The following is a 13181-nucleotide window of genomic DNA, read 5'->3' as shown; positions in this document are numbered from 1 at the left end:
CGCAATTCTTAGAACAATACTCAAATGCCCAAGATTCAGGGTAATCTCGAAGGAGATATCGTCCGAGCGCATCGCATTCTCTTGTATTGATGCTATGCTATGTAATGTATCCGACGCCAACGCCTTCCCCTCCAGGGCTTACTGTTCTTATGTTTGTCCAAAAAGCTGCCGAAGTCACACGACGAGATATACACAATGTCGGCGGATGCCAACGTCACATCTCAAGATCGTTACACGTCAGCCCCGTGCAGTTATACTCCACCTAGGTTTGGATGGTGGATCCGGATATGATCCTCCAAGCGAAGTACTCATAGGACACCCAAACGCTTACGCAGCTGCAGCCTATACTGAACACATGGAGTCATGGCAACACAAAGGAAGAGTATAAACGCTAGGCGCAACAGCGTACAGCGAGTTTTATGACAAATTGTAATGACAAGAGAGCGGCCTAAGGCCGTGAAAGGGATGACAAGCGTGATGAACATTCCAATCACAGTCTCTCCTCTCCTGACCGGCACCTCTATCCATCGCAAACCAGTATAAAGCCTCTAAAACCTCTATCTTTCCTCCAGGCGACGCGGTAACTCGGAACCTGTCAATTGCGGGGGTATAGAAGCGGGACCGGCAACCTGGGTGATGTGCGTTTGAGGTACCAAAGAAGCTTCCGGAAATCCATCATCGGGGTGAGCCAAGCCACAGTTCATCTTAAGACACACTCCCTGTAGAGCCAGACGTGCTTCGTCAGTATAGGTCTCATATGCATTTAGTACGGTCCGGACTGACCTCATCGTAGTTGCCGCATTTCATGCGTATGCAGGGAGATCCTCGGGACGCGCAAGCCGGGCAAGTGTGGCTGTTGTTGCAGTGTCGGATCGTCTTGTTGCGGAAACATTCGACGCAGGCGACAATCTTTTCCTTGCGGCGTTTCGGGAGTGTGAACGTGTTCTGGGTTTCTCTAGCCACTCGTTAGCAGGGAGGTCAGACTGAAGGTGATGAAGTCGTACTCAGCTCCGTCGAGCTCTCCGAAGGGGCGCTTTTTGACCATGCTCTGGATGGGTGCGGTCAATCTGGAGTGAGTCAGTAGATGAAGGCTGAATTTCAGATGTAGACTTACGCCATCTCCGACTTGGACTCCGCCTTGAGCGAGACAAGCTTCGCTTCGTACTCGTTGCGCATCGTCATTTCGAACTCCGCCTTGGATAATACAAGCTTCTCTTCGTACTCGTTGCGCATCGCGACCTCAAACTCCGCCTTGGACGAGACGAGCGTCTCTTCGTACTCACAGCGCATCCCCATCTTCTGATCCGTCAGGTTCTTGACGGAAGTCCTCAACTCTGCGCACTCGCCCTCAGCCTTCGCGAGCTTGTGTTCTGCAGCTATCGCCTGACCAAGAAGATCTGCACAGCGCTGGTGGGCGTCTGCAGCTGTGAGGCGTGTGGATATGTCTGACTCTTCCACCGCCTTGAGACGCCTCGCGAAATCTTCTGCCTTGTTGTACTCTTCGATCTTCCGATTGGCAGTGAAGATAGTGGAGCGCTGCTCGCGGTTCTCCGCGTTCAATCGGTTGACATCCCGGTAAGCAGCTCGAAGATCGTCGCGCAGCTTCGCAATCTCAACCCCTTGTTTCTGGGCTACTGGAAGGATGTCTATCAGGGTAATGGTGTTGATGTTGGTACCGCTTGCGTCTCCGATGCTGTTGGCCATGGTGTCGGCTGACGGTTGCTGATATAACTGACTGGGTAGCCCTGGAGATGTTCACTGCTGGGGTCGGGCCACTACCTAGGTAGAAAGACTGTAAGACAGAGACGAGCGGACGGTCGGCAGAAATCGGTATGACTCACTATAACAAGAAGGCGTATTGCCTGTTTCGATATTTTCAAAGCGCTCACTCACCGTCACCGTCCCCGGTCCGTCACTGACCGTAGCGCTTAATATCACGTGACGCTAGCGTGCCAAGCCACTCGATCAATATACAATCTCGCCTAGTCCCTGCCACCTTTCTCTTTCTTCAACGACTCGCGCCGCCTTTTCCACAATTGATCTGCTTGAGAGCGCACTGTGATCACATTCTATGTGACGCAGTGTGACCCTCCCTCGAACAAGTACCCTTTGGATCGTACTGCCTTCCTTGGGGGCTTCGTTTGTTGCGCTAACGGTTGTGCGTTGAGCTTGCTTCCAGTGATTCATTTTGGACGCTGGAACAAGCTCGCTATCGAGATCAATGCATTGATCCAAGGTCCGACAACCGAAGACGATGTACTCACCGCGGTTCGTTTTGATTCACTGACACGCTTGAAGGGCGTCGAGATTAGTGCAACTCACGGTGTTGATGGCTTGTCCACGGCGTTGATGGTTGCATGGTCTTGAATGTCTTTCCTTCGGGCGCAGGTCTATGGCTCCGGTGGTCGGGCTTGAGCCAGCTTGCGTTACGATAGGATCGAACTGGGGGCTAGTGTCTTTTCATCGAACTATCTTCTTTATGGAGATACTTGAGGAAGAATTCTGAAGTCATCAATTGTGTTAGCGAGTGCTAAGATACCTAGTTCTCATTTAGCATGATGCGCCTCGCGTTATTACTATTTTGTGAGTTTCCGTTCTATCAGTCTCTTAACAATGATACGCAATATATTCTCTTAATGCACGAACAACGTACATGCCATAACGTCGTGCTAATCACGTTCGTTCAACGTCGATGGATGTTGACCAGCGTGATGGTACACGAATTCAAACGCTCTTTCCGCGAGATCCAGGCCGGACAGCTCTAACTACCCAGGTGGGCTAGTGGATGTTTGACAAGGTGCGGCGCGAGACAGGAACGAACGGTGCCCAGACCGGCAGTCGATGTCGATGCAAAACTGTTGGCGCGACAACTTCACTGCATCGAATTTCACAGCTTTGACTATGGTAACACCCGTTTAGGGGTTTATCTCGGAGTATCTCGACTTTCCATCAAGACCTTATTGGTTCGATGATTATGGCTACCTAGGGCAACGTACATGAACTATTGACAAAATTCCTGTCAAAATTCCTGTCTAGTGAGATTTTGGGTGAACGCTTTGCGCTGTAACTGGTTCCGCACCCTGATTTTCCGGGGAACCGCCGATGAAAAGGTTCCCTAGCGGATTACTCCAAACGCGCATCCCAGCCTCCCGAGGTCGCGACGTGTCTGCAATCTCCCAACATGGATATATGTACATGTATCGTCGTTTCTCATCTTTTGTTTGTACCAAACTATTCAGCACTGGTATCTCCTTTGCTGTTACACCCTACCTGTTACCCTTATCTACACCTCTGATCTCTCCGCTCCCACCCCGCGCCGATGGACGATGATGTAGTCATGTCTTGGGATGACCCACATCAAACCGCCCTCGATCTTGCAACATTACCTACCGAAATACTTGACAAGATCTTTGGGTATCTTCAACCGAGTATTCAGCTGTTCAACTTGCCGAAACGTTGCGACGCGGGATGGCTCATCGACAACGACGACGACCGTGCGAAGAGAAAGGGCTTACATAGTCTTTGCCGGACAACAAAACGACTTCGAAAGAGTGCGACACCTCTACTCTACAGGAATATACATATCGTGGGCTGGAGGGAAGAAAGAAAGATCAGGCTAGAGCAAATGGGCGTACCGCCATACACACGAGTGCCATACGAGTTACAAATGGACGAAGCGGCGCTCGTTCGCCAATTGACAAGACTTCTCCGAACAATCAGCATGCGTCGAGAGTTGGCCGAATGCATCCAAGTTATACGTTGTAATCAATCACTAGCTCGAAGACTCAAAGAAGATGGAATGGAGGAACAACACGAAGATATGGTGCTAGCAATGGAGGAAGCGATTGATGAAGGTCTACCAACCATAGTTCAGGGTCTGTTCGATCCTATTGCAGCAGGTCTTTGGGATCGCGAGTTCCAGGGGACCCCAGAGAAAGCACAGATGACGCTCTTGCTTCGGTTGAGTCCGAACGTATCAGAACTGACTCTCAATACCTATAACGGGTCTCTGAGCCGGATTCTTGGTCTTGAACTTGGATCAAGCAAACCCGGTCATCTCGCGAAACTTGCTACGATCAACATCATCACAGACCATTTTATTCTCAATGATGAACATGATGGAATACGCTGTTTGTTTCCGGAGCCGGAGTTATACGATGAGCGTATCGCGACTTTTCGGTATCTTCCAGCTTTGGAACATTACCGTCACCACCATCCTTACGACATACATCGCGCCCTTCTCGGCCGCGAGGCTTTACGACTTCCTTTCGAAGGAGATGGGCTCCGAAATCTCAGCACTCTTCATCTTGTCGACTGCAGTCTATCGATGGAACAGATTATCATGACCATACGACCGTGCTGCCGACTAGTGGAGTTTCGCTTCAGTTTGTTCCATCTAACTGCCTATGAGGAACATGACGATACAGACCGGGTTTTGGATTTCGGTGGTATATGCGAAGCGCTTCTCCAAAGCAAGAACACAATGCGATATCTATCACTATCGATGAGACAAGCTGGTGGCGGGCCACCCCAAAGCTGTACCACTCTCGCAGTCGGTACCCTCAACAAGTTCACGAAGCTACAAACTCTATTAGTTCCCGCTATCATCCTTACAGAATCGCCTATCACGATAACTTACACCCCGGAAGAAGTTGAATGGGATCCAACTCAGCATTTCCAACTTCGGATAGTCGAGAGCTTGCCCACTTCGATCACCCTGTTGGGTCTCGGCAATGAGCATCTTTCGCGCCCTCGCGATGGCAGTTGGCACCTAGAACTCACAGACGAGGCCAACAGACAGTTGGCAATGGGGATTGGAAGACTACTCGACCTTCGAGCAGTATGTATTCTACATGCAGCCCAGCCGGATATCGTGTATATCCCGGACCTTTGGGATGCCTGTTTGCAAAAGAATATTGAATACGTGGTACAGGACAGCTTGGAGGGTGACGAGATTCTACTCAAGCATTATGAGATCAATCATTAGCATGGATGTGTAAATAGTTGTTTCATCGTCCGTCGCATGCTGCTTTCCCTTTCCTTGTATGTCGTAAAAGGGTCGCGTTTGTCAATGTATTTACTACACAAATAGCGCGCGGTTTATCGATATTGCGTGGTGCTCGCCGTAAGAGCACTTATTCTCGGGCGTCCATCACAAAGAAATGCTTATCTCATCGAGGCCCAAAGACAGGTCGAATGGGTGAAGTGTCGATATTTGGCAACCTTGCAGCTACAGATGTCATCGCATAATTTTGACACATGCCTTTCGGAGGAACATCGAAGGGAAACGAGCTCTCTGTGTCACCGCACGGCACATTCGAACTGTGTCTAATCACTTACTTTGCTTTGCCATATCAGAAGCACAAGTGGTCCTTACGGCGGCAACGGTTGAGGACTAAGTGCTAGACAATGTAATGATCATCCCAGGGTTGATGGACATTACCTAGGTAACCCGCTTCGCCCAGCTTGTGGCGTTCCTGTATGTGTGGGAAAAGACACATATTGCGCAGGTACGGAATGGTCATGCATTCGATCTAATAGCAACTTTTCAAATAACTGGAATCGCTGCATGTGCCATTATCTTTACGTAAAGAGACACCCTTATGAACTACCATCGCTTCCATGCTATGGACCTTCTGTTTCTCAGGTCCAGTACCCCACCCGTTCTGGCCAATCGTAATTCATGTCTCTAGTTTTCACCGACAGATGGAAGAGGGCATTGCCTGCTGCAATTCGGGCAATAGAAGTATGTGCAACCTGCCTTGCGCATACCAGCTGCGTCAATGTTCTGGTTGGCCTGGCAGCCAATACACCAACCAGCTGTTAATGCATATAGTGCGTTACGCTGTAAGTTCAGCGCAACGTCTGCGGCGAAGGTGGGATGCGCAAGCAGCAACTGCTCAAAGTCCTTCGTCTTGACAAGATAACGGTACTTTTCGAAGACAACGGAAGTTATGAGACGTCCCATAGCCCCATCGACGTTGACCTCGGTACCGTAGTGAGCGTGGATTGCAGTGATGAGCATGTCTAGGTCTTTGACAGCTTCTATAAGTACAGCCTTCACATCTTCTGCAGCTGGCTCGTAGAGCTTGACAACGTCGTACTTGTCAGCGATAGCGTGCACGCCGATTGGAACAAGCACACGCTTGCTCTTGTCATCGCCTGCGAGCTTCGCGATCTCGTGTTTGTCGTACTCGTTGGTGTAGATGAACTTGAGAAAGAACTCAAAGTGATCGGGATCGTCCTCATGCAATTCCATGATGCCTTCTGATGCTTCCTGGAGATAGTTAGTATTCTCCTTCCACACAGCTCTACACATCTGCCAATTTACCTTGAAGTTGCCAGTGAAAGCATTGAGAAAGTAGTCGGACTCTAGACATAGCACGGCCTTGTGCGCATAGTATTCGCGTATGTGGCCTTCGTGGATTTGCTTGATCGTGACATCGGATAGCGCGGGGTTGTTGAAGAGCCTGGGGTCACGTCAGTACCCATCTAGGGCTGGAGAAGCGAGCATGCTTGGCTTGTGCGACTTACTTAGCAGCCGATCGCTTTGATTCAGACATATCGAAGACCTTGCGGCCGAAAGGGATTGCAGTGCGAGTTTGCAACAATATTAGAGCAGTGAGGTTGGCGCGAGCAAACAAGGTCGCTGTATGGGCACTTGAACAAATCGGGTTAGAGGGGGGTATCGCGATGTGAACGCGGCAGGCTACCGCCAATGACGGACCCAATGAAACGTGGAAGGTTGAAAAACAGGAAGAGGACGGGCAAGAGATATTCAATAGAAAGCATAGGTAGAGACGGCCAAATCGGCCAGGGCAGCCAATAGATTCTCGGATCAACTGGATCAGCCTCAGAAGATAACATCTACATGTTGTTTCTTGTAGACTGTTTACCTCCATGCGCACCGTAGATCTGGCAGCATGCTCACAAGTCATCAATTAGCGGGCTAAGGCCCTGCGCAGTACCAATCCTCACCTCATAGAAGTCCCTTCGCCTCTCAACATGACCACGGTCTGCCATGAACTCAGCAAACGCAGGCGCATCCGTACCGGGCTGCTGCAGGATCGTCTCGGCGCCTTCTGGTGCTGGGATATCCTGACGGACGCTCCAGCCACGGCTAGATTGGTTTTCGTCGCTGAGCATGAAGCTGTGAAGTAGCTTTGCGCCTTCAGGGTGGGGTGCTTTCTTCAGGATTGCGCCAGTCTGAGCCCAAGAGACGAATTTGGCGTCGCTGGGGAGCGCGTACTTGACTGGTGGTCGGTCTGCGAATGAGTAACCCGAGCTAAAGGTTACCGCACTGCTGCTGTTGGCAGCCTTGATGAGTGTACCAGGAGTGGCAGTACCGCGCACCCAGCGGGGGTTGTTGGCGAGTAGGGCGTCGAACCATTCCTCACCGAGCTCTTCGATACTACGCAAATTGTTAGCCAATCCGTTTATGATGGTCGGAGGCCAGAACGTACATCAGTTCGAACTGGTACAAGACGGCATCATCGTCGTTGGGGTAGGTCAGAACAATCTTGTCCTTGTATTCGGGCTTCGTGAAGTCTTGGTACGATGTCGGCATGGCGCTTGTCTTGTTCATGTTGGCGGAGATACTGTTGCTGATTAGCGTATGTAAGTCGAGGCATTACCAGGAATAGCATACCCCCAATCAAAGATAAGAAGTCCACTGTACGCCGCTTCGGCATCCTTGAACACAGGATAGATCTTGTCGAAGTTTAATGGTGCGTAGTTCATCAAAGCGCCTTGCTTCTTCCATCGTGGGTAGTCGTGAAGCGTCTGCAGGATGATGCTGTCGACGTAAACATTGTCGGCAGCCAGCTGTGCGTCAAGGTTGACATCATGGTACTTCGACAGGTCGACGGTGACATTGAGTGTCATGTTAGGGAACCGTGCCTCAAAAGCACTCTTCAGACTGTTCTGCTGAGTCTTCTCATCGCCGCCATGCCAAAGAGTGACAACGCCACCTTCTGCCAAAGCTGCCTGGTAGATTTCATCGAGGCTGCGCGTCTCCTGCTCGAAGTTTGTAGTGTTTGGCAAAGAGGCTGCCCAAGAAATCCCGGCAAAAAGTGCCAAGCTAGAGTATTCGAAGCGCATGGTGGCTGATTCCGGTCGATTAGCTGTAATAGAGGCGCAGTTGTTTCATCAGCCATCGAGGTATTGCACATCTTATATCGGCGACTACTAATCACAGACCCACGCGCTACAGATGCTATCGCTACAGATTGATTACGATCATTGCTTCCACTTCCGATTCCGACTCGGGCCTTTAGAACTTGTTTAGCGGACAAGAAGGAGGCTGAGATTTCACTGGAGTTACGCGGCCTCCAGACAGAATGGACGACATTGTACTAGAGGATCGTGGCGCACGCTTCCAACGGTGTCAGGAGCTGCAAGCACCCGAAAGTAAGATGGTTGGCACGCGTAGTCTGTTCGATGCAGCATCTTCAGGAAAGTGTTGCGAAATCGACACTTTTCTTTGGCAGGGACCGTGCGGGTGTTGTGGGACTGAGTACGAACGCGCTCCCAATCCGTATGGTCTACGGCCGTATCAGAATGAAGCTTTGTCGCGTCGATTCAGGGCTTCCAAGAATGAGAGGGCGAGTGGGCCTCGTAGAAGGAGAAGACGGGTAAACTTCGGGTTGAAACAGGTCAACGGTGGTCATGATTGAGTGCTGAGCTGACACGGGAGCGGCTCTAATTCAGGAGAAATGTGGGCGGGCACAGACTTGTAGATGGAGAAGGCTGGTCACGTTGACGCTTCGCCTGTTTTGGTAAGGCGCGTCCCCCCTTATCGCCTGCCCCCGGCAATCGGCACCGTCATCCACGCCTTCGCCCTGGACCGAGTGAAGGTATGCCGTCGCAACAAACATCACCGCCACTGCTAGCGGAATCCAAGAATGGACCGAAGCCTGAGAAATACACCCGATGGACAATGATACAGAAAGTTCTCCGCAGGAGCCGCCTGCCAAAAAGCAACGAACACTAGCTTGCCAGCGATGTCGCTATCGGAAACAGAAGTGCGAAGACAGCCGCCCGTGCCAGAATTGTGTCAAAGGGGACGAGGAATGCCTTCCTACGCAGCCAGCGCCTCGGCCGCATGTTGAGAGCGAATATGTGCGCATTCTGGAAGAGCGTGTTGCTGAGCTTGAGGCTCGAGACCCGCAGCAGAGCCTTGATCATCTAGCAAGAACCCAGAACAGGCCTGATCACGACATAAATGACACGTCCCCAGCAAGCAGCGACTTGCCGGGTGATGGGATCACAGGGGGAGCAGTTGCTCATTCGAATCGACAAACCCTGCCGCCGCGGCGGTCATCTATGCTTTCCGGCTCATCTTCGGGTTATGCAATAGCTTCGGGCACAGATGATGAACCCGACTTGAATCATCTCATCTTTGGGCTTATCGCATCACCTTCAGCGCAGTTTCCAGCTCACGATGCTTCTCGTACCCCAACAACCGCACGACCGGCACAGGTCGAAGTGCATAGCGCGCACACACTGTTGACCAGCATCTCTCCGGAACTCGAAGAATCATTGCTTAACGCATATCGCGAACGCGCTCAAGCCCAGTATCCCTTTTTCCACTGGGACACCTTCCTCACATGGCATTCGGAGTGGAAGCACTGTTTGTCCCGTGACCTTGAAGAACGAGCATGGCAAGGGTTCTTCATCAATCTTGTGTACGCGACAGCTTTAGTACTGTTGCGTCAACCTTATACGGCAATGCTTAATGCTCGAGAGTTTTACGATAGTGGTATCGCACTCCTGCCGGCTGTGCTACGTCAACCAGATAGAATCCTCCAGGTGCAGGCATATCTACTGCTGTCCGTGCATGCACTACACCAGAGCTCTACTGAGCGCATCATTTCTCTCGCGTCCACAGCGATACGACAATGTGTCCTGCAACAATTACACCTTGGCGAGACGGAACCACCATCTACCGACGTTCACGCACGACTGGTAGTTCAAGTTCGACGGCGATGCTTTTGGTGCGCGTACCTTCTTGATCGGCTGGTCATGTCATCCTTCGATCTTCCTCCGTCTGTGCCAGACTATATGATTACCGTAAGGCCTTTCGCTAACATCGAGGATCATGATCTGTTAGGAGCCGCTGCCATCACACCGCCTAATCATGATTTGACTGACTCTGAGAATTACACATGTAACTCCTCGGCGCTTCATATACTGCAGTGCAGGCGCATACAATCCGAAATAAGCGCCGTTACGCTTCGATGGGATTACCAAGCTCAATTTGAGAATAGTTCAGACTGGCGGATAAGAATACTTGCGGAACTGGAGAACTTCAAATCTAGGGTACAAAACTTTTCAGATCCACAGTCAAAAGGTTATACATCACAACGGTGGCAAGCGATGATCTATCACTATACGTTGCTCATGCTTTATCGACCGACAAAAGCCAACGTGATCGGATCTGCCGGCGATTGGTCGGTTCAAGCCAGCAGCCAGGCTTGCTTAATGTTTCGTAGGACTCAGATCGATCGTCAAATCGCTCAGCCATGGCTTGCAGTAAGCAATCCCACGCACTCGATGACGCATGCGCTAATGCTAGCAGCTCCTCGTGCAATTCCAGTCTGGTATTACACTCTTGTACTGCTTCTGGGCTACCCCACCGGAACATAGAACCGACAATTACTACTCTCTCGATGTCTCTGACGCGCTCCGCGCCTGCTCCAACATCCTAGCGATAATGGCAGACAGGTGGGCGAAGGCAGAATGCCTGCGAGACGTCTTTGAGCTACTGGCGCGCGAAATTCCGCTGGTCGACCGACCCAACAAACCACCCACTCGGTTGTCAGAGAAAACCGTCACGGCAATCCGAGAGCACCTTCCGCAGGTTCGCGCACTAGTAGTGCATCGTCCGGTGTTGCGCATGATCGATGAGATGATAAATGAAGACTTCCCTCGCTCTGCGCAACCTTCCCAGCTACCAACGATTCGTGGCATGCTCGCTCCGAATCACCAGGAACCTGAAGAAGACTTCAACAGTCAGCTACAGCAGATTAACGGAAACTTCCAGATGCCATTTGCCATGCAGCAGCCATTCGAGTACGGTATTGCAGATTCTGGGCTTGAGGATTTGGCTGTTGATGGCCTACTCTCGTTTCCTGGGGTGTTTGACTTCGAAGGCTGGACATGACACGTCATTGAAAAGTGAGATACTATTGGAGCTAGTGTACTCATAATGTGGGCTATCGACGTCTTTTCAACTACGCTGCCTTGCCCTTGTCTACGATAGACTCCCCCGCGACCGTCTCGAAGAAAGCATCCGCCAAATATCCACCGCAATAACTCAACTTCTCAAACCCATCAGTCATAGGTTTTGAGCTAAGAGCTGGGCCTTGCACCGACTTCAAGTAGCCAGCGATACCTTGGTCCTGCCACATCTTCGCAAATTGCTCCGTCACCATGTTCAGACCTTGCAGACTCCAGATCGGCTGCACCTGCCACACGATGCCTAGCTTGGCAAGATCGAGATGAAGATTCTTGACCTGGTCATCACTGAACCCGGCTTTCGCAAAGTCGTAGTCACCGGTGTAGCCAAAGGCAAAGAGCCGATCTGGATACGCTTTGCGAACTTCGGTGTGGAACTCGACGATGTCGTCCCAGTTCGGAGAGTCCATACGCGCCCAGGTCACGTCTCCGAGTGGCGCAGCGGCGATGGCACGCTCGACGATACCCTTGACACAGCTCTTGATCATGTACTGTCCCATCGCCGATCGCGATAGCTCCCAGTCGAAGGAAACCTCTTGTTGGACGGTCTTGCTCGCGATATCGCGACGGTCTGACAGGGAAGCAACCTTGCTTTTCGAAAGCGCCGCCATGTAAGCGGCAAACTCTTCTTTCGACGCAACGGCCTCGACAGCCTCATCAAAAGTCTTGATGCCCGCTTTCGCCTTCCACTCGTCCCGCGCAGCTTTCAAATCTTGGCCCTTCATCTGCGCAGCCGCAAGACACTTCTGTAACGGCTCTACCTTCTTTGTCGCTCCCTGCACATACTCGTGGTCGCGCTCGTCGACAACACTGGTGATGAACTCGGCATGGTCTGTGTCGCAGCGGCACAACAGTAACGTCTCCGCACCCATGACATCAAATTGCATCCGCACAGCTGTCAAACGATCCAGATACTCGTGTGTCGGCACAATCGTACGCCCCTGACCAACGGTAAACTTCTTCATCCCGATCGCAAGGTCGTCAATGTGGATCATCGCTACGCCAGCGTCCACGAACTCGCGCGCCATCTTCATCGTACTCGTTAGGCTACCGAAGCCCATGTCGCCATCCGCGACGATTGGCGCCATGTAGTCCCAGTTCTCCAGCTTTGCACGCTGCTCGATTGGATGTCGTAACCGGTACTGTCGTTGACGCTGGTCGTGCCAAAGCTGGCTCTTGAAGATCTTGGAAACAACTTTTGGCACGGTATCCCAAGGGTAGTCCGCGTGGTCCATTCCGGGGAGTGCGACTTCCGAGAATCCACATAGAGCACCGGATACGTAGACAGTCTGTTGATGCTTGGCCATCTGCGAAACTGCTACCGGGTCAGTGGTGCCAAATGTCAACTCGCATGTGCCGGCTTTGTTGTGGGCGTTTAGCTGATCCCAGAGCTTGATAGCCTGGATCGAGGAAGCTTCCGCTGGAGCGGGAATGGAAGCACGAAGCGCGGCTATAGTGCTTGCAGTATATGGTCTGGCAACAAGGTCAGCTGAATTCGGTCACAGAGTAGGTCTACCGCTTAGGATCTGACGGGGCTACATACCTCTTCAAATGCGACTGCCTTGCAGAGCTCCATTGCTTTTCGATGGCAGCTACATCAGCTTCGAAAGCCTTCTGCTCGTCTTGAACGGATATGTCGAGTTTAGGCATCGTGTGGAATGTGAGAGATTGTGATGTACACTGTTGTATAGCTTGGCAATCTGTCGAATGATGTGTCTCGGTCAACGAGGCGCCTCTCATCATATATCTAGAAGAATTGCTTCATTGTATCAGTCCAGCTCGACGCGTGAGACGCGTAGCAACCCTTGTTCCTCGGCACATGCAGGGTATCTGCTTTCTCCACTGCAAAGCGGCGTGGAGCCATAGTGCACCTTGCACTCTCGCACTTGAGAGTCCGACAAAGTCCGTTATCGGTAGATAAGCGAACATGAGGGCGGGGCCCA

At 51.5% G+C, this 13181-nt stretch overlaps 4 protein-coding genes across 4 annotated transcripts; 1 reads left to right on the top strand and 3 right to left on the bottom strand.

The window, feature by feature from the left end:
- Positions 1 to 955: 955 nt before the first annotated feature.
- On the bottom strand, positions 956 to 1704 carry J4E87_006911 (uncharacterized protein; the record flags this gene model as incomplete). The annotated part of the gene is made up of 2 exons (XM_049378512.1): positions 956 to 1067; positions 1115 to 1704. 2 exons carry the CDS (start codon positions 1702 to 1704, stop codon positions 956 to 958), a joined length of 702 nt encoding a protein of 233 aa, XP_049231905.1.
- Positions 1705 to 5689: 3985 nt separating this feature from the next.
- On the bottom strand, positions 5690 to 8100 carry J4E87_006910 (uncharacterized protein; the record flags this gene model as incomplete). The annotated part of the gene is made up of 6 exons (XM_049378511.1): positions 5690 to 6277; positions 6332 to 6470; positions 6535 to 6649; positions 6969 to 7411; positions 7464 to 7598; positions 7649 to 8100. 6 exons carry the CDS (start codon positions 8098 to 8100, stop codon positions 5690 to 5692), a joined length of 1872 nt encoding a protein of 623 aa, XP_049231904.1.
- Positions 8101 to 10377: 2277 nt separating this feature from the next.
- Positions 10378 to 11164, top strand: J4E87_006909 (uncharacterized protein; the record flags this gene model as incomplete). The annotated part of the gene is made up of 3 exons (XM_049378510.1): positions 10378 to 10451; positions 10494 to 10533; positions 10580 to 11164. 3 exons carry the CDS (start codon positions 10378 to 10380, stop codon positions 11162 to 11164), a joined length of 699 nt encoding a protein of 232 aa, XP_049231903.1.
- A 70-nt stretch (positions 11165 to 11234) lies between these two features.
- On the bottom strand, positions 11235 to 12888 carry J4E87_006908 (uncharacterized protein; the record flags this gene model as incomplete). The annotated part of the gene is made up of 2 exons (XM_049378509.1): positions 11235 to 12711; positions 12782 to 12888. The coding sequence occupies 2 exons, from the start codon at positions 12886 to 12888 to the stop codon at positions 11235 to 11237; spliced, it is 1584 nt and encodes a 527-aa protein (XP_049231902.1).
- Positions 12889 to 13181: the final 293 nt, after the last annotated feature.

Source organism: Alternaria ethzedia (assembly GCF_023757985.1).
Source record: "Alternaria ethzedia strain BMP 0044 chromosome Unknown scaffold_17, whole genome shotgun sequence".
In the NCBI taxonomy this organism is placed as follows: Eukaryota; Fungi; Ascomycota; class Dothideomycetes; order Pleosporales; family Pleosporaceae; genus Alternaria; species Alternaria ethzedia.
Note: the sequence above shows the minus strand (reverse complement) of the source record. Positions and strands in the feature narration are given on the sequence as shown.